The sequence below is a fragment of the Chiloscyllium punctatum genome, chromosome 1 (genome assembly GCF_047496795.1).
Source record: "Chiloscyllium punctatum isolate Juve2018m chromosome 1, sChiPun1.3, whole genome shotgun sequence".
Classification (NCBI taxonomy): Eukaryota; Metazoa; Chordata; class Chondrichthyes; order Orectolobiformes; family Hemiscylliidae; genus Chiloscyllium; species Chiloscyllium punctatum.
In genome coordinates this window covers 9,126,849-9,154,664 of record NC_092739.1, presented here as the reverse complement: position 1 = coordinate 9,154,664, position 27,816 = coordinate 9,126,849, and the positions used below count along the sequence as shown (strand labels likewise).

General features: G+C 41.6%; 1 protein-coding gene across 4 annotated transcripts in view; it reads left to right on the top strand.

The window, feature by feature from the left end:
• The window catches only part of arhgap10 (Rho GTPase activating protein 10), a 205,769-nt gene that overhangs the window by 133,672 nt on the left and 44,281 nt on the right, over nt 1–27,816 (top strand). For all 4 annotated transcript variants that reach the window (XM_072567806.1, XM_072567731.1, XM_072567637.1 and 1 more), the window contains 5 exons: nt 2,288–2,362; nt 4,231–4,318; nt 8,145–8,203; nt 9,511–9,616; nt 14,407–14,566. In XM_072567806.1, coding sequence (XP_072423907.1) covers nt 2,288–2,362; nt 4,231–4,318; nt 8,145–8,203; nt 9,511–9,616; nt 14,407–14,566 — 488 coding nt within the window. The remainder of the gene's footprint in view (nt 1–2,287; nt 2,363–4,230; nt 4,319–8,144; nt 8,204–9,510; nt 9,617–14,406; nt 14,567–27,816) is intronic.

The following is a 27,816-nucleotide window of genomic DNA, read 5'->3' as shown; positions in this document are numbered from 1 at the left end:
TGCTGGCCATAAAGGTGAATTCACAATGCAATCAAACAAGTTGAGTATCAGTCTGCAACTCCTTCCAATGTAGGCCGGTGGAAAGAGTGGGAGAGATTCTTTATGAACGGAAACAAGTTGGAGTTTCTGTCAACACGATTCATTGTATTCAATGTGTGCATGTGAAAGTGCACGTCACCACAGCAGGGTAGATTCCTTGAGCGGCTCAGTTGACTTGAAGGAGAAAGTGAGGACTGCTGATGCTGTAGCTCAGAATCGAGAGTGTAGTGCTGGAAAACCACTGATGAAGGGGCTTATGCCCGAAATGTCAATTCTCCTGCTCCTCAGATGCTGCCTGACCTGCTGTGCTTTCCCAGCGCCACACTCTCAGTTGACTTGAAGGCTGGTATGGATCAGAATGGTGTGGACAATACAGTGTGCTAGCTCTGTTTTTTATTGGACCTGCTGTTTTGCCTTACTCTTGGTGGTGATGGGAAGCATTGGCATTGTGGGTGTGCAACCAGAGAAGTGAAAGGATATCAGTGCTGTAATAATGTGGTCTGGGGAAATCCTCCTGTCCTGGACAAGACAAAAAGAATGGCCAGTGGGGGAGATTAATTAGGTCTATCAGAATTCCTCAGTGCAGCAGTCAGAAAATCTATTTGCACACATTTATATCTAATAAAAAGACCACTTAGCTGGAATTAACTGCCCCCTCCCAAATCAGTTCTACTCTGTTGTGAAATTGGTGTCTTCAGACTCCTGACGCAGTACCTTCCAAGTGTTTGGTGTGAATACCTTGCTGCTTTGTCCTTCTCACAGTATAATCAAGGTTAGGTGGAGTTATGGTCTCAGTCCTTCAAGTGAAGCAAAGGCAACGTAGGGGAGGTAGAATCAGTGGGGAATGTTGGAGCACCATCCGAAAAAAGGACAACGTTACCTGAGGAAAGGTGGAAGGGTAAACAAGGCAGCGTGTGTCTGTCGTGTTCTGGATTGGTTAGGCTGATAGCCAGGCAGTGTGCATAACAGGTAGCTGAATTCCCAGTAATTTTGTCAACGAGTCTGAATGGTGATGATGTGTGTTGGGGACATAGTCGTTTTTGGATGATGTGGGCCGTTCAATGGGGCAGGGTCAGAGTTCCAAGGTCAGGAGTAGGGGTTGTATGTCCTGTCTTTGAGGGGGGGGGGGGGTGTTGCGGGGCTGTGCACGAGAAATGAGGCTGCAGGTTGCCTCAAGATTGTGATGGATCAAAGTCAGGAGGGCATTGGGACGTCAATAATTCGTGGCTCAAGGGATGAGTAGGCAAATCAACATTGACAATGTGGGATCGGGGGAAATTCATAGTTCGAGGGTGAGGGTCATTAGAGCTAGTGCAGGTGAAGCATAAGGCAGGGGGATAGTATAAGTCATAAAGGTTAACGTGGGTGATGTGATCGTGTGGTCAGGGGCCCCAGGCTCAAATTTTACCGTGATGGATAACGGAATTTGAATTCAATAAAAATCTGCAATGAAGAGTATATTGGTGCCCACGAAACCATTGCCATTTCTCGGATACCCCATTTAGTTCTCTGATGTCTTTCAGAGAAAGAAATTGTCATCCTTCCCTCATCTGACTGACATTTGATTCCACACCCACAACAATGTGGTTGACTCTTAACTGTCTTCTGGTCAATTAGGGATTGAGCATTTAATGCTGGCCTATCCCACTATTAACCACAACCTGTGAATGAATAAAACATAGTGTCCAGGACTGGATCTTCCTCTGCCCTGGTTAGATGCTCATAGTATTTGGGAAATGTATAATGGGTTTCTCGACTCAAAGGTACAGTTTCAAGCTTACTGAAGTACCCCAGCAATGTGGAACATCTCAATGCACGTGGATCTTTTGTCAGAATGGGCTGTTCTATATTTTAATATCTTCAATAACAAGAATCTGCACCTCTTCATGAGTGATTAGTGTATAACTCTGCTACAGGCTCTACCGGCTGCCTGTTTTCTTGTTGTTTCCTATTTGCTGTGAAGGATGAAGAAGTAATATTCTCAGGAATAGAAGGGTGGAACAGGAAGCAAAAATAAATCGTGCAGTACAGCAAATGTATGCTGTGTCAGAAGATAGCTTACTTAAAAATATTAAGTATACGTTTGAACTGGTAATACTTGTTCTGTTATCCTGAATTGTTACTAAAATCGTTGATATTATTTACAGCAAAAAACAATTAGTGCATTTATGAAATGGGAAGATAAAACTCTTGGTAGTTTTCTTAATTATTGCTGTTCATAAGAGATTCTTTTTGATTTGTTTTCCAGGACTTAATGATCAAGGAATATATAGAGTGGTTGGAGTCAGTTCAAAAGTCCAGAGGCTTATGAGTTTGCTGACTGGTAAGTATTTTTACAAATAAGCCAGATAAATACAACTGCATCAGACCAGAATTATTGTTGATAAGAGTTTTAAAATGGAGGAAATTGATAGAATTGTAGAGCCTTCCTCCCTTTAGTTCCTTGTGAAGTGCTAACACTTTGAAAGGGCTATTTCCTTTCTCTCCCAATCCTGCAAATGTTTTATTTTCTAGTATATCACCTCTTACCTCTGGAAGGTTGCTAGTAAATTTGCAATTCTCACACGTTTAGACAGTACATTCCAGTTTGCAACAACTTGCTATGTACAGGAATGTTCCTCTGGTTCATTGGCCAATTATCTTCAGTTTGTGCACTTATCAGCTGGAAAGGTTTCTCCTTATCGACTTTAATAAACCCCTCGAGTATTTTGAATTCTTTTACTAGATACGTCCTCAACCTTCTGCTGCATGCAGAATTACTCCCAGCTTATTCAGTCTGTTGGCATGATTAACTTTATCCAGGCAAGCATGCTGATTACCCTCACGATGATTTGTGGAAACAGTTCTTACGTTGTTGTCTGAGATGAGGGATGCTAGCATTTTGAATGGAAAAGTATTTCCAACAGCTGAAAATGTCATTGACTGCCTCTCAAGCCAGTGAGATAAATGCTTCCAATACTGTTTGGAGTTTTGTATAAGGGTCAAACTAAAATGGTTACACGTGCATATAAACAAGCAAATCAAATGAGGGTTAGTCAACTCAAGCGTGGCTGGCCATATTGGAATATCATGATGGAGCCTTCACAAAGGCCTGGCACAAAAAAAGATCAGCAGACTTGAGTGCTAAAAGTTCCTGAATTCAAGGTATTCGGAAAAGAAAGGAAATTAAAGGAAAGCTGAGGGTATTAGTGTTATTGATTAAGGAGAATATTACAGTGCTAAAAAGAGAGAATGTTTGAAAGGGATCGAGGATGAAATCTATGTGATGTGAGCCCAGAAACAATGTCACTTGTTTACCCTGATGAGCCTTTTAATCATTTGTTGTTGTTTGTATTCTGACTTGTCATCTGAGCTGCCATCTTTGTACAATATGTTATTTCCATAATTACTTTCCTTAGTTTTTAACCATGAATGGTGGGTCTGCATCTGGAATTTTTCTTTATAGTAGGAATGTACTTATTTTGAGGATTCTAAATGGCTTTTCTCCTGCTCTATCTCCGAGTCTAATATTCCAGTTCACTTCACCTAGCTGAGCTCTCATGCCTTCTTTGGTGTCCTTACTCATATTTACAATACTTGCCTCAGAGCCATTCTTCTCCCTTTCAAACTAGATACAAAACTTCATCATTCTATGATCACTGTTTCCCAAAGGTGGCTTTACCCTGAGATGTTTAATGATTCCTGTCATGTTACACAAGAGCTGAAAATGTGTTGCTGGAAAAGCGCAGCAGGTCAGGCAGCATCCAAGGAACAGGAGAATCAACGTTTCAGGTATGAGCCCTTCTTCAGGAGGCTTCAGGGCTCCTGAAGAAGGGCTCATGCCGGAAACGTCGATTCTCCTGCTCATTGGATGCTGCCTGACCTGCTGCGCTTTTCCAGCAACACATTTTCAGCTCTGGTCTCCAGCATCTGCAGTCCTCACTTTCTCCTCGAAGATGTTACACAATACCAAATCTAGTAAAGCCTGCTGTCCAGCTGGTTCCAGATCATGCTGTTCTAAGAAACTATCTCAAAAGCCATAACTTCTCCACTGGTAATAACTTGCAGGTCCTTGAGTTTACAGTATTCCTGGAGGTGCAGTATGTGGCGCTGTGGTTAGCCTGGCCTCCAGATTATTTCTAATCCTGTGATTTCCCTACATAATGACGACCAGATCTCTATCCTGGTAAATTTATGTCTTTTTTTTTCTAGATCCAAAGATTTGTGTTGATCTAGATCTGCACAATTCACTAGAATGGGAAACAAAGACCATCACCAGTGCACTGAAACAATATTTACGGTAAGCAGATATATAATACCTTTCTAATCTTGGCTGTTCCGAGGAGTTTCCTATTGAGACCTGGTTATCACTGAAGTTCTCTACTGCACTAAAACACAAACTTCAGCTTTCAAAAGTGAGGAAAATGTGTGACCCCCTTATAAATGTCAGTTACATGTTTTGAAATCTGATCTGACAATCGCATCCTAATTCTTCTGTTGTGGAATTCTGATATGTAATGTTTCCAGGGGCAGGGTAAACCTATCAGAATTAGTATCACAGTGGTTTACAGTCAGTAGGACATACCCACAGAGCCCTTAATACAGAATCCAGACCCACAAAATGTCGTGGAATCCAGGCAAGCGTGGCGAATAAACCTCCAGCTGAATATCGTACAACTCCCTTATGTTGCACACCACTTGGAGAAAGAACTGAGAGTAGCAAGGTTACAAATGTGTTCTGAATGGGGGATTTCATTGTCCGTTATCAATTAGTCCTGACCAATTACATTACTGGTGGAGCAGTCTGAACCCTGAAACACACAGCTGTCAGACTGGCTTGTGCCAGGATAACATAGCACTACTTGTGTTGTAAACTGCATGCTGGGTTACAGTGGTGCAGTCAAACATCAACGTGTCAGATCAAACCTCTGTAAGCAGGGCGATGGCCTAGTGATATTAAGACCATAAGACATAGGAGTGGAAGTAAGGCCATTTGGCCCATCAAGTCCACTCCGCCATTCAATCACGGCTGATGGGCATTTCAACTCCACTTACCCGCATTCTCCCCGTGGCCCTTAATTCCTTGTGACAACAAGAATCTATCAATCTCTGCCTTGAAGACATTTAGCGTTCCTGCCTCCACTGCACTCCGCGGCAATGAATTCCACAGGCCCACCACTCTCTGGCTGAAGAAATGTCTCCACATTTCTGTTCTGAATTTACCCTCTCTAATTCTAAGGCTGTGTCCACGGGTCCTAGTCTCCTCACCTAACGGAAACAATTTCCTAGCGTCCACCCTCTCCAAGCCATGTATTATCTTGTAAGTTGCTATTAGATCTCCCTTTAATCTTCTAAACTCTAATGAAAACAATCCCAGGATCCTCAGCCGTTCCTCATATGTTAGACCTACCATTCCAGGGATCATCCGTGTGAATCTCTGCTGGACATGCTCCAGTGCCAGTATGTCCTTCCTGAGGTGTGGGGACCAAAACTGGACACAGTACTCCAAATGGGGCCGAACCAGAGCTTTATAAAGTCTCAGTAGCACAACAGTGCTTTTATATTCCAACCCTCTTGAGATAAATGATAACACTGCATTCGCTTTCTTAATCATGGACTCGACCGGCATGTTTACCTTTAGAGAATCCTCGACTAGCACTCCCAGATCCCTTTGTACTTTGGCTTTATGAATTTTCTCAGCGTTTAGAAAGTAGTCCATGCTTGTATTCTTTATTATTGCTAGGCTATTAATCCAGAGACCCGGGTAATGTTCTAGGCCCTGGATTTGAGTCCTACCATGGCAGATGGAGGAATTTGAATTCAGTAACAATCTGGAAACAAGAGTCTCATGATGACAGTGAAACCATTGATGATTGTCAATGAAAACCCACGTGGTTTACTAATGTCTTTAAGGGCATTACCTGGTTTGGCCTTCATGTGATTCCAGACCCACAACACTGTGGTGGACTCTTAAGTGCCCTCTAGGCAATTAAGGATGGGAAATAAATGCTGTCCAAACTGAATGAAGAAATGAGCAAAACTCTAAGACATCCTGTTATAAATGGTGGTGGACATCAGACAACAAATGGGAGGAAGATCCTGAATGAACAATCATAGTTTCAGCCTTGACAGAATCCAGCGCATGTGCAAAAGACCAGGCTGAATGAACTGCCACTGGTTTTAGTGAGAAATGTGGACTGGATGATCCATCTAGGCATTTTGCCAAAGTTCTCCTCAGGCAGATACCAGTCTGATACGTTTCATTTGATCGCTTGCACACTGACACAACACTGGTTACATGTTTGAAAATGTCTTGCTGACATCTTGTGCAGTTAAACTTAGTGTAGCTGTAACCAAGTTGTTCCAGTACAGCCATACCTCTGTCATTCACCCAACAAAGTACAAAGTAAGCCTCCAGGTAACTTCCATCACTTCATTGATGATTGTCATCAACAGCCTTTCAAGTAATCAATAACCTGCAGCCGACTAGATTCTGCTAGTTCCATTCCACTGCTGACCACCTTGTGGCATTGATTCAAGCATGGACATTAAAACTGAATCCCAGTGGTGAGATGTCAGTGACTGCCCTTGTCATCAAGTAATTCATTTTGACTCCAGTGACCACCAACTAAAATGAAACCCAAGAAGGATGAATGTCACTGGGAATTGTGTGGAAAATTCTTCACGCTGAGCACTAAGACAGCTGATTGTTTGTGGAAATTGGTCATTGCTGGACATTGCAGGAGTGTGCTGACTCAAGCACCTTAAACTTCCCTTCATCATAAAATTAGAAGTAGGGATGTTCACTGATAATTGCACAGCCTTCACTTATGCTTGCAACTGATTAGATAATAAAGGAGGCTGTATCTGTGTGCAACAGAACGAGACAGCATCAAGCTTTGATTGATAAATAGCAAATGATATGTGCCCTTCTGGCGCCAGGTGATGACTATCTTCCACCTAATAATATTCCGGTGTATTTCTATAACCACATTTTCTATCATTCATATCTTAGCATCCTACTGTTAACTAGAAAGCTGTGTGGACCAGTTACATAATTAATATAGCTACAAAAGCAGAGACTGGACATAATGCGATTGACTACCCACTTGACTTTCCAAACTTACCACCCCCAAACAACGTCAGGGCTATGATGGAATACTCCTCATTTATCGCGTTAATGCAGCTTCCACCAACAGATGAGAAGCTTGACTGCACTCAGGAGAATGTAGCCCACTTGATTGATGTGCATATACCACCGTAAACATTTACTCACTCCATCAGAAGTGCACAGTGTGGTTGCTGTGTGTGTCATCTCCAAGCTGCAATGCATTAACTCACTGAGACTCCTTTTGCACCACCTTCAAGATCAGTAATCTCTATCAGTGAGAAAGACACATGGCACAAAGCAGTCTGTGCCATGTATGCCCTTTGTGAAATTTATTGCTATTCCTTCATTGGCGCTGGGTCACAATCCTGGAGTTCCTTTTCTCAGGGCACTGCAAGTACACAAACATCATTTGCATCATCACCACCTTGATGAAAAACAATGTTAACTTTGCCAGCCATGTACATGGTAAAAACAATGACTGCAGATGCTGGAAACCAGAGTCTAGATCAGAGTGGTGCTGGAAAAGCACAGCAGGTCAGGCAGCATCCGAGGAGCAGGAAAATCGATGTTTCGGGCAAAAGCCCTTCATCAGGAATACAGCTGTATTCCTGATGAAGGGCTTTTGCCCGAAACGTCGATTTTACTGCTCTTCGGATGCTGCCTGAACTGCTGTGCTTTTCCAGCAGTGTACATGCCCTTTGAATAAGAAATATTCAAATTTTTGATTGTAATACTGCACAACAAGAGAACCATTTTTGTCCTTTTCTCTCTGAAATTCCTAATCCAGACGTAAAATATACTAGATAAGTCTCATCACATGTTTATCTAGATTAGGATAAACTAGTTGAAGACTTGGTTTGAGACTGGTATTGGACACTCTCCTAAAATAGTAGAGGTTCACCATTGTGAAAATAATTATCTGAGCATCATACACCAAATAGCAATACTTGTTACATTAATCAATAAACAGTTGATTTAGACTGTTATTTAATTTTTAATTTTGTAAATGTTCTAGAAATCTACCAGAGCCCCTCATGACTTACAAGTTGCACGGGGAATTCATCTTGCTAGCCAGTAAGTATTCAATTTGAGTTCACTGCTCCACAGTTTTCATAATGTACTTGTTTATGATACATGAGGTGCTCTTGAATCTGCACAAAGATGTCAGGGTGACATGTCTGACTTAGAGTGTGAATCCCTGAATATACCTAGGTCTTTGAGAGACAAACATCGGGCAAAAAGTTAAACGTTGAGCTATTGTTGGGCAGGTTGATGTTTGTAGAATTGTACATTGAGAAGAGTGAGTGGATAAAAAAGAAAGAAACTTTCAAATTTGCAATGTTGTGAACACCGAGTGATTCTAGGTCAAAGCAGTAGCTTTGAGTAAGTGAAGTTTGGTGTGCAAGTAGGATTGTAAGTGCTGAAAATGTGTTGCTGGAAAAGCGCAGCAGGTCAGGCAGCATCCAAGGAGCTGGAGAATCGACGTTTCGGGCATGAGCCCTTCTTCAGGGCTGCCTGACTTGCTGCGCTTTTCCAGCAACACATTTTCAGCTCTGATCTCCAGCATCTGCAGTCCTCACTTTCTCCTAGGATTGTAAGTGACAAGGTTTTGAATGGATTTGCCATTTCAGTGAAGCAAGTAGGAAGTTTACCAGGAGAGTTTTGGAATCTGTTCATGGCAAAAACACAGATGAGGGATTTAGCAGAAAATGGGTGGAGGCAGATTATGTTACAATGGCAGGGCATCATTGCAGGAGTTGCTTAGGATAGTGTCCTAGGCCCAACAATCAGTGATGACCTGCTGTCCATCATAAAAGTCAAAACTGGGGATGTTCGACGATGATGATTGCATCAATCACAACATACAGTGATGCTCAGATCTGGTGAAAAACTTTGTGGAAAACAAAAGCTTGGTTTTCATGAAGGAGAACTTAATACATTTAGAAGCTGAATTCAAGACCAAACAGATTGAATAAATTGAAACAGAAAAAGGATGGAATTGGTATCTAGGATTTATGATCAGGTCAAAGGTATTGACTTCAAATGATTCAGTATTAAGCTGAAAGAAGTTCAGGTTCATCCAGGACTAGATATTGGACTTGCAATCTGACAATACTGAACTAGAGACGAGGATCAAGAGAAGGAAATTGTCATTAGAATTAAAACCTGTTTATTGTAATGTTTGATGTTTATTACCTGGCCTTTAAAGGGTTGAAGGATGCTCTATTCAGGTTTTTTTATTTGTGTAGAAACTCGTTCTTCTGGCGAGAGTGTCTAGACAAAGAGGCCATAATCTTCAAAACTAGAGCTCAACCCTTTAGGAATACAATCAGGGTGCATTTCTTTGCAATTTAACAAGAGCTGCTGTTACATTTTTACAGAATGTGCCAGCCCAGATTCCAGAACCAAACCAATTCATTCCCTCATCCATAAACTTCCGGAAAAGAATCGAGAGATGCTGGACATTCTCATCAAGCATTTAGCCAAGTGAGTGTGGTGCGGCAGTAAGTGTACCTTGGTAATATAGCCCAGCTCTTTATCACACCCCATCTCACAGCAGTTAGCATTTAAAGGTCCAGGCAACCCCTTTGACAACTGCTGTCAAACAGTAAGGCAAATGTGACACGAGGGTGCGGGGAGGTTGGGGGTGGGGGGAGTGGAGTGGGGGATTTGGGTGCCGGGTTTAGTGGGATAGTAGCGGAGAAGAGTGCCGTGGTAGGGATTGTAGAAGAGGGAGAGATATATTGCTAGATTAGTCGAGGGGCAGCTGGGTAAATTACCAGGTTAGTAAGGGAGGCGGAGACAGGCTGTCAGATGGGTAAGGGATTAGGTACCAGCTGGGTAGCGGCTGGAGTGGCAAGTGAATAAAGTATCAACGGTGCAAGGTAAGGGAGGCAGAGTTTAGGATGGGTCACGAGAGTGGGAGAAGTTGGCTTGGCAGGGGTGGGTCCAATTGGGGTGGGGAGGTCAGGACAGTCTCTGGGGGAGGTGTGGTTAAGGGTATGTGAGATAAATATGGGGTCAGTTGAATAGTTGCACAGGTATTCAATGGTCTAATTTTGGCTGAGTGAGTACTTGCTTTACTTTCATTGGTGCCCTTCAATGCCTTTGATTTAAATAGAAACTTTCGGAGAATTCAAGAAATAGATGAGTTGCCCTGTGGAAAATCAATTTCCCAGGAAAGTCCTTTGGAGTATGTCACACTGGAGATTGGGTGGGATCTCCATGTGCAACTCCCATGTACACTGGGCAGAATGACTGTCGGGCCATTGGAAAATCTGTCTTATTCCTCAAATATATTGCTTTTATTGTGTCATCCTCATATGATATATGAGCAACTCCTTGTTTGCCCGTGTTAACGAGAAACATAATATTTGATACTGACATAGCTACTTGGCTGAATACACTGATATTTCATTCATAATTATGCCCTAATATTTAAATTCCTTTTGAAGTGTTGGCACGTGATGGATATTGGGCAGCAAAAGTGCTGGTTTTAGACTCACATGCTGACCACGACACAATTAATGTGTAACAGAATTTCAAGCATTTGCTGATGTTTGCTTGTGTCAATGTCCATGAAGTGAAGTTGAAATTTTTTTTCCCTAAAAATGAATGCTAATTGAGGTTGTAATGAGCATGCATTCACTAATCTGGGGATTTAGTTATTAACCTCTATCAGAGGTGAACCTGGTCGAGCTGAGCTTGGTGGAGTACGGAGAGGGAATTACATTTGAGGTTTAGTTAGCTTGGCAAGAAGGAGGGCTGTACTGGGAAACCCTGGCAAACACAGTTTTAATCCCAAGTCAGAAAGTGCACAGATTTTGCAAGTGGGCAGCAAACGGGGCCTAGGAACAAATTAGAGGTTGTCTTCCAAAACCACATCGACCAATCTTTCTCATCCTGTAACCTTCCACTTTCCTTCAGTTAACAAGTGACCTTTGGCTTTGGGCACAGAGATCCATAATTTTAAGAAAGAGATTTGAACGTTAGGCTGCTTGTTGAAAGAATGACCCAGCAAAATCTCACATTGTAAAACGTATCTGCATCTAATAGCGACGAAGGTGCTTATGATAAAATGTGGTTTTCTTTTCATAGGTGACAAAACAAAATGATGTATTCCGTTTATTTTTGCCACCCATTTTACTCTCCACAGAATTAGAGTCATAAAGATGTACAGCATGGAAACAAATCCTTCTGTCCCACTCGTCAATGCCAACCAGATATCCTAAATTAATCTAGTCCTATTTGCCAGCACTTGGCTCATAACCCTCTAAACCCTTCCTATTCATATACCCATCCAGATACCTTTTAAATATTGCAATTGTACCAGCATCCACCACTTCCTCTGGCAGCTCAATCCATACATGTACCTCCCTCAGTGAGAGAAAGTTGCCCGTTGGGTCCCTTTTAAATCTTGCCCCTCTCACCCTAAACCTATGCCCTCTAGTTCTGGACTCCCCGATCCCAGGGAAAAGACTTGGTCTATTTACCCTATCCATGCTCCTCATGATTTTCTAAACCTCTATAAGGTCACCCCTCAGCCTCCGACACTCCAGGGAAAACAGCCCCAGCCTGTTCAGCCTCTTTCTATAGCTCAAACCCTCCAACCCTGGCAACATCCACATACGGAGGAACCTCAATTATCCAGCAATCGATTATACGAATAACAGATTATCCGACAAGATTGCAAGGTCTCGATGCTTGGCTAAACTTTGTTATCTGGCATTCAATTAATCAAATGAAATAATGCCTGCTCATGCCCTTTGGATAATTGAGGTTCCTCTGTAAATCTTTTCTGAATCCTTTCAAGTTTCATAAAATTCTTCCAATAGGAAGGAGACCAGAATTGCACGCAATATTCCAACAGTGGCCTAACCAATGTCCTGTACAGCTGCCACATGACCTCCCAACTCCTGTACTCAATACTCTGATCAGTACAGGAAAGCATGCCAAATGCACTCCTCACTATCCTATCTACCTGCAACTTCACTTTCAAGGAGCTATGAACCTGCACTCCAAGGTCTCTTTGTTCAGCAACACCCCCTAGGACCTTACCATTAAGTGTATAAGTTCTGCCCTGATTTGCCTTTCCAAAATGCAGCACCTCATATTTATCTAAATTAAACTCCATCTGCCACTCCTCAGCCCATTAGCCCATTTGATCAAGATCCCATTGTACTCTGAGGTAACCTTCTTCACTGTCCACTACACCCCCAATTTTGTGTCATCTGCAAACTTACTAATCATACCTCCTATGCTCACATCCAAATCATTTATGTAATTGATGAAAAGCAGTGGACCCAGCACCTCCACTGGTCACAGGCCTCCAGACTAAAAAACAACCTTCCACCACCACCCTCTGCCTTCTACTTTTGAGCCAGTTCTGTATCCAATTGGCTATTTCTCCCTCTATTCCAAGATATCTAACCTTGCTAATCAGTCTCCCATGGGGAACCTTGTTGAATGCCTTACTGAAGTCCACATAGATCGCGTCCACTGCTCTTCACTCATCAATCCTCTTCATTACTTCTTCAAAAAACTCAAACAAGTTTGTGAGACCTGATTTCCCACGCACAAAGCCATGTTGACTATTTGTAGTCCTTTGAGCAAAATAGTCCACAGGTGCGCATAGCTTCCGATGAGTTCCAATTTTGCTAAGCAGTGACATTGAGTGAATGTCTCACAGTGCTTTCCTCAGTTCCCAGAGACTGTTCGTTCAATCCACCAGCAACAGTAGAGTATGTTCCAATGTTGGTTACTCGTTATGGCTATGTGGAGCTAGTCTCCCAGATTCTGTCGAAGGTTATAAGATGGATCCCGTTGACTGGAGACCATTTCCCTCTCATATCTGGCTGTGGTTCGGAGCCTCTTCTCTCTGCTTACCACACAAAACCTCTGCTCTGTGTCTGTGGTGTTTTTTGATTTGAGGGGAAACTTTAACGTGATCGTCAAAATTGGCTTCCACTTCCTTCTTCGCCATGGCCATGTGAAACATATTAGGTAGAAGTGCTTCTCTTTCCCTTTCATCTTGGAAGTAAAATGTCAGTTGACCGCACAGTTTTGCAACCTGGTGCCTGCAAAGTTTTTCTGGGACTTTGGGAGACTCAAGCCCAAATATTTCTTGTTGGCGAAGATGCACAGGAGGAGAAAGACAGCACAGAGTATCACAGTCTTCACTCGCAAGGGCTGGGTGATTGGAGGGCCTGCCTTGATTTTCTGGGACTTCAACTTAATTGTGTGAGAAGACTTTAGGCCCTCACCCCCACCACCCTCTGTGGCCCCTTTTACCTTCCATGTTGAATCATGAATGCCATGACCACTTATAACATGCCAATGCATATCTCTCTTACCTCCCCCAATGGCTGATTATACCTCCCTGGCTGACTCAGCAAGTATCTACCATGGGTTGACCTGAGCACTCATGGAGACAAGCAAATAACGCTACAACCTACAACACAGCCTTGAGTAAAAACAAAACTCCCATTTATGAATTCTAAGCCACTACCTGGTAAATCAAAAAATAGTTTACCACCTTCTGCGCAACTAATGATTGAGAAAGATTAGTATTTAATTGTTTGTCCTGCCATCTCCTTTTTTATGAACTTAATCTCCAAAACATGGCTGTAATTAGAATGAAGAAACAGGTAGACCTCAATCATTGAATGTATGCATGCGTTCATCACTTGATGTTATTCAGTTATGACAGTCAAAATAGATTTTTGTTTAGTTGTCAGTAGTGGATCCATGCGGTGAACCCACTGATCAGGTAACATGTGGGCGGCACGGTGGCACAGTGGTTAGCACTGCTGCCTCACAGCGCCAGAGACCCGGGTTCGATTCCAGCCTCAGGCAACTGACTGTGTGGAGTTTGTGTGTTCTCCCTGTGTCTGCGTGGGTTTCCTCCGGGTGCTCTGGTTTCCTCCCACAGTCCAAAAATGTGCAGGTCAGGTGTATTGGCCATGCTAAATTGCCCGTAGTGTTAGGTGAAGGGGTAAATGTAGGGGAATGGGTCTGGATAGGTTGCGCTTCGGCGGGTCGGTGTGGACTTGTTGGGCCGAAGGGCCTGTTTCCATACTGTAAGTAATCTAATCTAATGACTTGAGTTTTGTCTCGCAATAGTCATTTCAGACAGTGCTATCAGTTTATTAGCATTCGCGATCATAATGGTACCACCACATACAGGAAAATGTTCCCACGTCATTCATGTAGATAATGCGAAGTTTGCTGCACAAATTCCACAATCAATTTTAGTGAATTTTCCTACTTCTCTCCAGCGTATCTAACAATTCAAAACAGAACTTGATGACCATTGCAAATCTTGGTGTCGTGTTTGGGCCAACACTGATGCGAGCACGGGAGGAAACGGTTGCTGCCATCATGGACCTGAAGTTTCAGAACATCGTTGTGGAAATTCTAATCGAAAATTATGAAAAGGTGAGTTCTCCGTTTTGTTTCTATCGTTGAAATGATCAGAAGTAGTGAGATATAGTTTGTTCTTATTTACTCAGACTTTCCATAGAAATAACGTATTGGCATTGGCTTAGGAAATTAATGCCATGGGGCTATCCATCCTCTACCAACTCTGATTGAATTCAGCCTCCTAAATTCATGAATGAATGCTCGTCCATGCCCACTATTTAATTTTTGAGCGATATTCCTTGTTTTTTTTAAGAAAAAACGTTTCACAAGACGTGATTGAATCCTTGATTTCTTTTTGTTTGACTTGGTGGAGAAACAGATGCCTGAGCATTAATTCTTCATTCTCGTTTTAGACCAAGGATTTGGTAGAATATTATAGTCCTGCAATTGAACATTGGCCTCAAACTCAATGTGTCCAGTGCTTGCTTTCACTCCTAGGTGCAACCCAATATTTTCAGCAGGTCGGTTTAGACACACCGGAGAGAATGGTGGCAATTATAAAATGGTGCGGCCAAGGACTGTGGACAAAGATTTGCTGTCAGATATTGGTGGGAAATTCACTCCAAGGAAGTGAAACAGTTTCCATACATTAACATTTTAAAGCATTCTTTGTAACAATTAGTTATTTTAGAATCGATTTCTCAAATATCCCTACCTCAGAGCAGCTGCAACTGCATGCTCTTTGATAGTCATTCTAACTCTTCACTTAGATCAATTTTATGTTTATTCCTTAATAGATTTCCGACTAATAACCTGTCCTATTGTTGTGCAATGAGTGTATTTATTTATATAAAACCTGAAAGAATCGACTATTTGGATCAATGCAGTATGTTAAGAATGATGTCTGTCATCTTTGCCAGCTCAGAGGTGAGTTAATCAATACAAACATTAGACAGGTTTAAAAGTGCAACAGGAAACTTTCTGGGCAGCTAGAATGTTGAAACAGAATTATTTTTGCATTAGGGAAGTGTGTTATAAAGGCGCTATATAAAGACTTCCTGTTTAATGGACATTGATCATAACTGGGCTAAGTTGTGCTGTTGGTAGATCATCTGTGTCTTTCTGGTGTGAACTCAGTGGGAGAGCAGAGTTGTGTTAATTAGACATTGACAATGAATTTATGGGTGAAGAGGAGTTATGATAATGGAGTTGTCCCTGTTACAGAAGCTTGTAATGGAACAGTGCAGAGGATCCTAGGAAATTTTGAAATGGTGTGTGGTGATTGAAAGCAGACTCAGTCAGCTGGACCTCACAGAATCTGAGTTCCCTGAAAGGGGTTGTTAATCTGATCCAATTAGCGACTCCTGGCTGACAGATTTAAAAAAAGGAGCATCAGAGATTCTGGACTCTGGATGCTGACGCTAAGGCTGTGCCAGAGTCAGAGATTTACCGCATGTCAATAACGGACGACTTGATGATGGGATACTGGCCTCTGTGGAGTTATTTCATGGTGTAATGATCAGAGTCACCTCACCTTAATTTCCTGCGAATGGTAATGAAGTACAGTACACTGTAAATGGGCTACTACTGCTGTGTGGAGTCAGGTCTGACATTCTCAGAAGGAGATTGACTAGTGCTCGAGTCGGGAGTGTGGTGCTGGGAAAGCACAGCAGGTCAGGCAGCATCCGAGAAGCAGGAGAATCGACGTTCCGGGCATAAGCCTTTCATCGGATGCTGCCTGACCGGCTGCGCTTTTCCAGCACCACACTTTCAGCTCTGATCTCCAGCATCTGCAGTCCTCACTTTCTCCTGATTGACTAGTGTTGTTTTGGGAGCATTTAAAGTAGATTGAAAGTGGGTGGCAACCTGACAGAGAATTCAGCTTCAAGGGAAATAGAACAGGTAAAAGAAAGTAGAAAGCAAAAATAGTGACATATAAAGCAGCAGCAAATATCAAATAGGATCAGATTAGAGAATAGTGTTTAAAACAAACAGAATTTAAGGCATTCTGTCTGAATGCATGTAGAATTTGCAAAAGGATTGACAGTTTGAATGCACAAATTGAGATAAATGGGAATGATTTAATTGACATTATAGACACATGGCTACAGGGTGACCAATATTGGGAATTGACTATTCAAGGATAATCAGCATTTCGGGAAGGATAGGCAACAAGGAAAGGGAGGGGATAGCACTCTTTGGGACACAGGATCAGAACATTAACAAGAGAAAGTATTATTTGGATAAATCAGTTGTGGTGGAGCCAAGAAGCAACAAGGGGCATTAAATATTGGGTTTTGTTTCCATGTTTCCACCAAACTGTAGCCATCATGTTGAGCATGGTGTAAATCAGGAAATTAGAGATCAATGTAACATGGGTGATATGGGAGCCATTTAGGTTTGAAAGGTGAAAAGGCAACTTATTGTCTAAATGGAGAGAAACTTCAAAATGCTTTGGAGGAGCGATAGCTGGATGTCCTTATATGTGAGTCACAGGGAACGAGCATTCAGATACAGAAGGTAATGAGGGCAAATGGAATTTTGGCATTTATTGTTAAAGAAATGGAGTATGCAAGTGCGGAGATGTTGTTTCAACTGAACAAGACATTGGTGACACAGCATCTGGGATAGTTCATACAGATTTGGACCTCTTACTCAGGGATGGATATAATCCCATTCGAGGACGTTCATAAAATATTGACGAGATTAACTCGAGGGATGACAGGGCTTGTCTTATGAGGAGAGATTGTTCTGTTTAGGCAGATACTCGCAAGAGATTAGAGGGATGGGGGACAATGTAATTGAGGTGTGTAAGATGCTCAAAGAAGATTGAAAAAGTTTTGTTTTACTGCCTAAGATTGATATGTTTGTGTGTAAGGGATGTATGTTTTCGTACCCTCAGAGTGATTCTCCAGTAAAATAATCCCAATAATCTTAACAATAAGAAATACTATCTATTAACACGATTATCCTAATATTTAACTATCTCACTCCCTCATTACAAACACTCAATTATGTACACAAATATTAGATGCAGGTGAATGTAAACAATGCAAGTATGATTTAAGATTATCTCAGTCTCTTATGACTGGGCTAATGCTTTCGTAGATGGGTTAATGCCCCCATTGAAGTGAAGTTCTTCATAAGGAAAGATTTCTATTCCCAGGCTACTTACAGTCAAATATCCAGCTGGTTGGTTCTCCGATGAAGTTAAAAGTTGGAACTAATTAGTGGGAATCTTTCTCCCACACTCAAGGCGTTGCTGTTTATTACCTTCACTACTCAGAGCCTTGCAGCTTATTTGAAGACTTTTTGTTGGAGCTGTACCCATGGAACAATCTCTTGTTTCAAAAGCAGGCAGAAAATAATGGTGTCGCTACATATGATATGTTGCATAACAAGACCTGTTACGTGTCCTCTTTCAAAATAAAATGGGTGATTATATAAATCGCGTTCTGGATTTTGCACCTTCAGAATTTCAGACAGCTCGTGTCTTTGTATTTGAAAGATCCCTTCGATTGATAATTGCCATTTGAATTAGTTCCAAGAAAATACATTAAGCCAACATCTTGAAAGTTGGTTTTGTTTCCTCTTGAGACAGGGGAGTGTATCTATCCTTAAAATAACTCTCCTATTTGCAGTCTTTTGTGGACAGCTTTAAAGTTTTTTTTAAAAAGTGTGTTTGAAGTTCCCTACAAATTGGGCAGTGAGCAGTACAAATCCACATAGGGACATAACAGTTCATTAAAGGGAAACAGTGCTGGAAAAAGTCGGCAACATCTGTGGAGAGAGAGAAACATTTTGAGCCTGATATGACTGTTCTTCTGAACCTTGAGGAATCATTAGACTCGAAGTGTTAACTCTGTTTCTCTCTCTATAGATGCTGCCAGATCTGCTGCGTTTCTTTAGCGCTTTGTATTTCATTTCTCCAGCATCTTCAGTACTTTAGTGACAATGCATTAGTGTTGTAGAATGAACATAACAGATTCTTTATCATGTTTTAAAAATTGAACCTTTAGATCACCAAGTATAACTATCCCTCATTAAAGTAATTCTTCCTGGTGTTTCTTTTGTTTTTAAACTGACATGATAAAAGACACATCGTTTGATCTGTTTTGTACAATTCCTTTCTTTGAACAATATCTAGTATTTTCCCTCTGAGACTTGCTGACAGCCACATCAGTATTGTATATACATACTAAGTTGTCATTTACCACTTCTATCCTCAATGGAAATTGCTGTTGTTAAGTAATAACTGTTCAAATAATTGACTGCACCCAACCATTCTGCAATTGTTTACAATTTTTAGAAATCTTCACAAAGTAAATGTGCTTGGTCATAAATATTATTTATGCATTACATGTTGCAGTCAAAGTGATTTCTGGCTTTTCCAGAATTATGGAATCTCACAAATATTGTAGTTTTAAATAAAAATCCCATAGGACTGTGTAAATTGATGTTGATTTCACCCCCCCGTCCCCTAGAAACGTACCCATCCTCTGTTTGTGCTGACATGCCATCACAGTCTTGTGAAAACTGGTTAATTTCACAGATGACCTCAGACTTGAAACTAGGAGATAATGTGGCTTCTGAAGTGTTAGTCAATAAAGAATGGTTTCATTTTGCCTGATCAATGCCAAAGAAAGTACAACACGGATAACTATAAAATGCTGCATGTATTTGAAGTAAAGATACAAGATATATCTTCCTTGTGTGACAATGTGTGCCTTCAAGAAGGATTTGTCCTGCTACTCTTGAAGGGAGAGGTTGTAAACGTGGTGCCGAGGGGTCTGCTCTGTGGAAAGCAGAGTAAATAACTTTGGGTTTTTAAAAGTTAGACATGAGTGAGTGGAGTCAGGCACACACAGACCCAGGGTTTTAGTTTTGCTTTCAGTTGTTGCAGCTAGGGTTTTTGGATTTGAAGCTTCTAGATAGATCGTTCTCTCTCTCTGCAGCTGGATTTATTCTGTTGGTGTTCTTTCTCCAGGACTGGAGGTGATAGTAAGTGAGGGAAATCTGTTTTGCTGAATTTACCTTTGCCAAGGGTGTGTTTATGGGATGCTGCTATATTGGAACAGTTGATGAATAGTAGTTAATAACATATTATTTTGTTAAGTATTCCATTGAGTTTAAAGTAATGTTTGTATTTTAACTGTGGTGTAAGAATAAAATGTTTTGCATAAAGCCTAGAAGTTGACCAATTGAATCATGTTAAAAAGGCTGCACCTTACACTTGCCTTAAGTAAGATATCAGATACGATCTAGGCTATCTCCTTGATATGTTTTGAGGGGATTTGGTCTGGCCCATGACATTTAGATGAGGGAAAAAATAACTTTGGGAGGGGACGGAATTGAAACAAGTCTTTATTTTGGATTGATTTGTCACTATGTCTAATCACTGTCAGGCAACAATAATGTAAGTATTCCATGGACGTAAGTATCCAGACAATGCTAGTCACAAGAGAGTTCTAGGATTTTAACCAGCATCAGTGAAGGTATAAGGATATAATTCCAAATCTGGATGGGTGTATATGCATCAGAGAAGAACTTACAGCTGGTGCTCATGTTCCCATTAATCTACTGCCCTTGACTTTTTAGATGGTTGAGATTACATTTTTCAAAGGCACTGTCCAAGGCCCCTTGGTGAAGCAATGTCTCTTGGAAAGGATGCTCACTGCGCATTGGTAGACAGAATGAACCTTTAAGATAATGGACAAAATACTAGTCAAATGGGTAGCTTTGTCCTGACTGGTGTCAGAACTTGTATATTGGAGCTGCATCCAGGCTACTGGGGCGTATCCTATCACTGTCCTACCTTGTAGATAGTGGACTAGCTTTGGGTAACAGAGATAAGTTACAGACCATACAATTACCAATCTCTGACCTGCTAATGCATCACCATTATGTGAATGGTTTGGCCGATACAGTTTCTATTTTTGATTGTAGGGGAATTCAGTTCTGGGAATGTTACTTGATGTCAGCTGGAGGTAGTTGGATGTACTTTTGATGTCGATGGTCATTCCCTACTACTTGTGTGGTATGAATGGTACTTGCCACTTATCAGTCCAAGTCTGCAATTTGTCCAGATCTTGCTGCATTTGGGCCAGGATTGCTTCATTATTTGAGGAATCACAAATGACACAGAAAATCAATGAATACCCCCCACCCCCCCAAATGTCTTTTCGTAGCCCCTTTGCATTTCCACCTATCTTTGTGTCATCAACAAATTTGGCAGCCAAATCTTCCTTCCCTTCATCTAAGTCATTTGCCTACAGCTGAGGTGCAGCACCAATCCCATTAAATTGCCAACCTATAAAAGTCTCAATTATTCCAACCCTATGCTTTCTGTTAGTTAGCCAATCTTCTATTCACATGAACATGCTACCCCCAGCACCATGAGTGTTTACTTTCTGTTATAACCTTTGGTGGAGCACCTTATCAAATACCTTCTGCAAATTCAAGTACAGCACATGCACTAGTTCCCCTTTATCCACAACAGATGTTACTTCCTCAAAGAACTCCAAAGGTCAGTTAAATTTGATTTTCCTTTCCTAAAACCATGTTCACTCTGCCCTGATTACCTTCAATTTGCCCAAGTGCCCTGGTATAGCTGCTTTAGTCATAAATTCTAACATTTCCCTTGTGGCAGATGGTAATCTAACAGGCTTGTACTTTCCTGCTTCTTGTCTTCCTTTCCTGATGTTTAAATGAACGACATTGATTATCGTTTGATCTCATGGGCTGTCCGTGGATCAAGGGAGTTTTGGAAAACTAAAGTATCAACCATCTCACTCAGCTCTTTGAAGACCCTGGGATGAGAATGATTATGCCTCATGTTCCTCTCAGTCTGCAGTTCCAACACTGAGCTCAGTGTCACTTCTCTGGTGATTTTCCTGAATTCTGCCCTCCTTTCCATTTTCTTATTTTTTTGCTGCTTCTGGGATGGTATTTGTGTGTTCTATAGGGGAAGATTGCTACAAAATGCCTGTTTGATTAATCTGTCGTTTCTTTATTTCACATTATTAATTATAGAGTCATAGAGATGTACAGCATGGAAACAGACCCTTTGGTCCAACCCGTCCATGCCGACCAAATATCCCAACCCAATCTAGTCCCACCTGCCAGCACCCAGCCCATATCCCTCCAAACCTTTTCTATTCATATACCCATCCAAATGCCTCTTAACTCTATCTATAGTATACCTGTTCTGCTCTAAATATTTAATGTATATCTATTATCTCTGACTATCTATTTTCATATTTCTGGCTAGCTTTCTATTATATTCTTAACTTTTCCCTCTCAATTAACCATTTGCTTTTTTTTTCAATCTTCCATGCAGTGTTCTGACCTGCCACTCAACTTTACACAATCATATATTTTTTTTTAGTTTGATTCTGTAGTTAGTATTTCTAGTTAACCACTGGTGAAAATTCTGTCCTGAAAGTTTTATTTCTACTAGTTGGAAAGTATCTACGCCGTTTCTTCTGAAAGATCCCCTTAACTGTCTGAAATTGCACTCTATTGATGTATCCTTAAACCACAATATGGGGATAGAGAAGTCGACCTGAGTGTATAAACTAACAATTTACCCAACACTGCTTTCATACCCTCATTTAATAATCACCCTAACTTAATTTTTAAAAAAATACGCTCAGGTCTACGTCTCTCTCCTCCAAACTTCATGTAAATGTCTATGTAAATTTGCTATCAAGGGGTGCCTCCATTAATTAATTGTGTCTCAAGCTCTCGTTATTTTCCTCCTTCATGCTCCACCCCGCCATGTGGTTACTGTTAGGATTCCATACACCACTTCCACAAGTGACTCTTATCTTTGCCATTTCTCATTTCCACCCAAACTCTTTCTACAGTTTGGTTTCCTAAACTTACGTTATCCCTCTCTGTTGTGCCGATACTGTCATTTCAGACCAAGAACTCCACCTCACCCTTTCCCGCTTGCCTGTCTTTTTTAAGTGTCCTGCACTCCTCAGGATTCTGGATCCCAGTCCCAGTCATCCTACAGTCACGTCTCTGTGATGGCTACTAAGTTGTTGTTACTCAAGTCTGTTTCTGCTTTCAGTTCATCTGTTATGTTTTGAATACTGTTTGCATTCAGATATAGAGCCTTTACAGAGAAACATAGAAGATAGAAGCAGGTGTAGGCCATTTGGCCCTTCCAGTCTGCTATTATTCACTACAATTGTGACTGATCCTCCAACTCAATAGTCTGTTCAAGATTTTCCCCCTCCATATCTTTTAATCCCTTTAACCCCAACTTCCATATCCAGCTTCTTCTTGAAATCATACAATGTTTTGGCCTCAAATGATTTCTGTGGTAGCAAATTCCAGAGGCTCACCACTCTCTGGGTGAAAACATTTCTCCTTATCTCAATCCTAAATAGTCCACTCTGAATCCTTAGGCTGTGACCCTTGGTTCTAGATTCCCTCACCATAAGGAACATCCTTCCTGTGTCTAGCCTGTCGAATCCTGTTGGAAGTTTATGGATTCCTATGGGACTCCCCCTAATTCTCTTCAACTCCAGCAAATATAATCCTGACTGATTCATCCTTTCCTCATACATCAGTCTTGGTATCTCAGGTATCAGTCTGATGAACTTTGGCTGTACTCCCTCAATAGCCGGAACAGATAAGGAGATCAAACTGTCCACAAAATTCCAGGTGGGGTCTCAACAAGGCACCGTATGATTGCACCTTGTACTCTCATCCTCTCACTGTGAAGGCCAATGGACAATTTACCTTCTTTACTGCCTGCTGCATCTGCATGCCTATCTTCAGTGATGACACGCAGGTCTCATTGCACATTCCCCTCTCTCAGTTTGAAGCCATTCATCTGCCGCTTTGTTTTTGCTACCAAAGTGAACAACCTCACACTTATCCACATGATACTGCATTTGCCCACTCACTCAGCTTGTCTAAATCACACTGAAATATCTCTGCATCTTCTTCACAGTTCACCCTCCTACCAAGTTTTGTGTCAGCTACAAATTTGGATGTATTATATTTAGTTCCCTCGTATAAATCATTAATATATACTGTGATTAGCCGGGCTGCTAGCACTGATCCTAGCAGTGCCCCTAGGACATTCCCAACCATCTGGAAAAAGAACCATTTATTCCTACTCTTTTTGTTTCCAATCTGCCATCCAAGTGTTTGATCCATCTCAATAAACTAGCTGCAAGCCCACATGTTTAAGTTTTACAAGATGATGTGGCACTCTGTCAAAAACTTTCTGAAAATCCAAGTAAACCATTTTCACTGGCTCCCCTTCTTCAGTTTTCAAGTTTCATCCTTGGATTACAGTAGAATAATTTCTTTTGTAAATCCATGCTAACTCAGTCTCGTCTTGCCACTATTTTCCAAGTGCTCAGCTATTAAATCTTTTATAAAGGATTGTAGTGTTTTGCCTAAGCTGATGTCATGTTGACTGGCCTATAATTCCACCCTGCTCTCTATCTCCCTTTGTAAAGACATCTTACATTAGCTATCATCCAATCCTTGGGAGCTTTTCCAGAGTCTGTAGAATCTTGAGTCCATAGACCACTAATACATGTACTGTTTCGCGGGCCACTTCCTTCAATACTCTGGAATGTAGATTATCAGGCCCTGGGGATTTATTGGCTTTCAATCCCATCAGTTTCCCCAGTACCATTTCCCTATTAATATTGATTTTCTTCAGTCCTTCTCCTCACCAAACCCTGTGGTCCCCACCATTTTTGGTATGTTCTTTGTGTCCTCCTTTGTGAAGCTTGTGTTTAGTTAGTCAGCTGCTTGTTGATTTCCCATTATAAATTCCCCTTTTTCTGACTGCATTTGTCTTCACCAGTCTTTTTCTCTTTGCATTCCTATTGGAAGCTTTTACAGTCAGTTTTCATGTTCCCAGCAAGCTGACTCTTGTACTCTGTTCTCCCTTCCTTAATTAATCACTTGGTTCTCCTTTCCTGGATTCTAAGCTGCTCCCGCTCCTCAGACCTGTTGTTATTTTCTCCTGGCCAATTTGTCTACCTCTTTCTGAAATCCAGTACTATCTCTAATTTCCCTCCGAACCATCATTTGGCTACCTTTCTGGTTTTACTTGTAGAGCAGCCAAGAAAGAAAAATTGTTGCAGTTCACCCGTGTGCTCTTTGGATGTTTTCTGTTCATCATCCCTTTAAGTAATGGTCCCGAATCTCTTACAGCCTCATGCCATCACAGTTTCCTTTATTTTATCCTTATATTGTTTTTATAACCTTTAACCTTACCTGTTGTTTGACTCTCTATTTGTAGATTTGTACTCTCTATCCCTTCCTGTCATGGTGTGTTTATCATTTCCAGTTCTTGGCCTCAAATCTTTGACCCCTTGCCTTCACTATTTCATTTAAAATCTTCTCTACTGAAGCAAGAACTCCAGCTCCAGCATATTCCATATGGAGACCATCCCATCACTGTAAATGCTGTTTAACCAGACCTACTTCTGCCATACTAGCCTTTGGAGTACACATTCATCTCTCTTAATTGGAAAAGCATTATAACCCTGCAAGCCACCAGAATCTAGACAGCGCTGCCTGAGAGTATAGTGGAGGCAGGTTCAGTCGAGGCATTGTGGAAGGAATTAGATTATTGCCTGAAAAGAGAGAATATGGAAGACTATATGGAGAAGTAGGGGTGTGGCATTAGATAAGTTCCTTCGAAGGGCTAGTATGGCATGAAAGGTCAAATGGCCTTATGTGCTCTAACAATTGTTATTCATAGATGGGACAATGTCAACACATCAATGAAAGATGATGGACACATCCCAAGCAATCCATTTGGATGGGGGTGTCATGGCCTGATGCAAGGTCAATCCACAAGAGGCAGATTCTGCAACAAGTGCCAGGAAGTGAGGTTGTCAATTGTTACTTTTGGCATTCATGCTATTGTTCAACTGCAGTCACCACTGACAGTCGTGTAGTGCATACCAGGCCAGGAGGTGTCGTCGTTTCTCTTTTCCATCAACTCATGACTCCCGGGTACTACAGTAGACCTTCTTGTCACACTTGAAAGCATCCTTGAAGCAGAACTTTTGGATGTCTGGTTCCAGCTACCTCACCATAAGAAAGCCCTTGTGTACATGATTACCTTCCTTCCCGCAGACACTGCCAACCCGTCAAAGCCACTCAGTTGATTAGGGCCAGCAGATTTGGAATTGAAGGTGGGCATTATTGACTTTGTTTTGCTGGTGCCAGTATATCACCTACAGTTCACAGCTAATCAACAAGGTACTGAGGACACAGCCTGTATAAGCCAGCATTAGACTGTGTGCCACATTCTGCAGACTTCATAGTGGCAGTGGGAGGCCTGCTACATGCATTCAGCACACCATCATTACTTGTCAGTAAGCAATAGTGACTGGCTCTGGTACTCTGGAGTCTGGCATGTTGCATGCATTGTTCCTTCCTGAGTCACTGTGTGTAGGACATCCACATCACTGTGTTCTTCATGGCTGCCAGTCTATACTTGCAGGTCATAGACATAGAGATGTACAGCACGGAAACAGACCCTTCGGTCCAACCCGTCCATGCCGACCAGATACCCTAACCCAATCTAGTCCCACCTGTCAGCACCCGGCCCATATCCCTCCAAACCCTTCCTATTCATTCACCCATCCATATGCCTTTTAAATGTTGCAATTGTACCAGCCTCCACTACATCATCTGGCAGTTCATTCCATACACGTACCACCCTCTGCGTGAAAAAGTTGCCCGTTAGGTCTCTTTTATATCATTCCCCTCTCACCCTAAACCTTTGCCCTCTAGTTCTGGACTCCCACACCCCAGGGAAGAGATTTTGTCTCTTTAACCTATCAAAGCTGTTCCACCTAATTTCCTGCCATGATCCTCCAACTAGTCGCTTCTTCAGTTACCTCAGCTAGGCCATCTTTGTAAGACTGACTGGCCTCCACCTCCTCTCCTCTGAAATGGTCATTCTTTCTCCAGAAATCTTACTGAGTAGTATGTCTTGATCTTTCAGCCAACTCTCCTCCCACCAATTTCCTCGTCTGTCTCAGTTTGCAGCCACTATGAGGACGACAAGATCACTGTTTAAAGTTGAAGCGACCTCATGTTTGCTGACCGCATTGACTTCCGTTTTTGTCCAATATGGTCAGCTCCCCCGCAAGTCTGCCTTAGCTGTGTTGCATGATGGGACTAGGTGATGTGCTCTCCAGAGACAAGGGCCTCAATGGCCGCCTTTTGAACTGCAAGCATCCTATGATTGTGCAGGTTTATTTACAAGTCCTGCATCCGCACCCGTGAGTGCATAACCTCAACATGACCTCAGCATTGTGCTCTGGAAGCAGTCAGCAAAAAAAAAAGTCTCTTCCCTTGATCACCTTAGACGTAGGCCATTCAACCCATTGAGTCTGGTCCGTCATTCAGTCAGATAATGGCTGATCTGATAACTCCACTCTCCTACCTTTTCCCCGTAACTCTTGATTACATCTTACAGAGATAGTTTCTTGTTTAGCAATTTTAGATTAATTCAGATTTAGATTAATTATATAAATAAAACAGACTTGCAATGATATCACAGATTCCTTAGTGACATTCAAGACCAGATTCTGTGCGCTTAAACTGTATTATATCTGCGACTTCTGCAGTTATTCTCTGATGTATCCTTCTTTACAGTCTGTTTTAGAAATGGCTGCAGTAATGACTGTGACAATAAAAAAAAGCTGACCCTCAATGACTAAACAGCAGATTTGATCCCTCACAGAAGAATGACCAGAAACTATATTTTTTGTATAAAACAGTTGCCAACAGTTTGATGCATTTTCACAGTTTCACCTGCAGGTATCTCCTTCAAGCTAATTTTAAAATTTGAGATATGACTTGACTTCAATCTTGACATCACAGCCTTGAGCATTACTGATTACAGCTAATCTTTTGCTTCCACTTCACTCTGTCCCATGATTCCCTGAGAGATCCAAAATTTATTTCAGTCTCTAATATTCTCAGAGGTGGCGCACCTACATCTTGCTGTCTAAAGAATTTTGAGAAATGTCTTTCCTTGTTTCACTTCAAAATGATCAACCTTTTACCTGCAGAGTGTGCCCACATTCCAGGTTCTTCAGTCAGTAAAAGTAATTCTCTAACCACCTTGTTAAGGCCCTTCAGAATCTGAAACAGACAAAAACAGAAATTGCTGGAGAAACTCAGCAGGTGTGGCAGCGTTTGTGGAGAGAAAGCGGAGTTAACGTTTCGGGTCCGGTGACTCTGCTTCAGAATGGTTCTGAGTTCTGAAGTAGAGTTACTGGACTTGAAACATTAACTCTGCGTTCTCTCCATACATG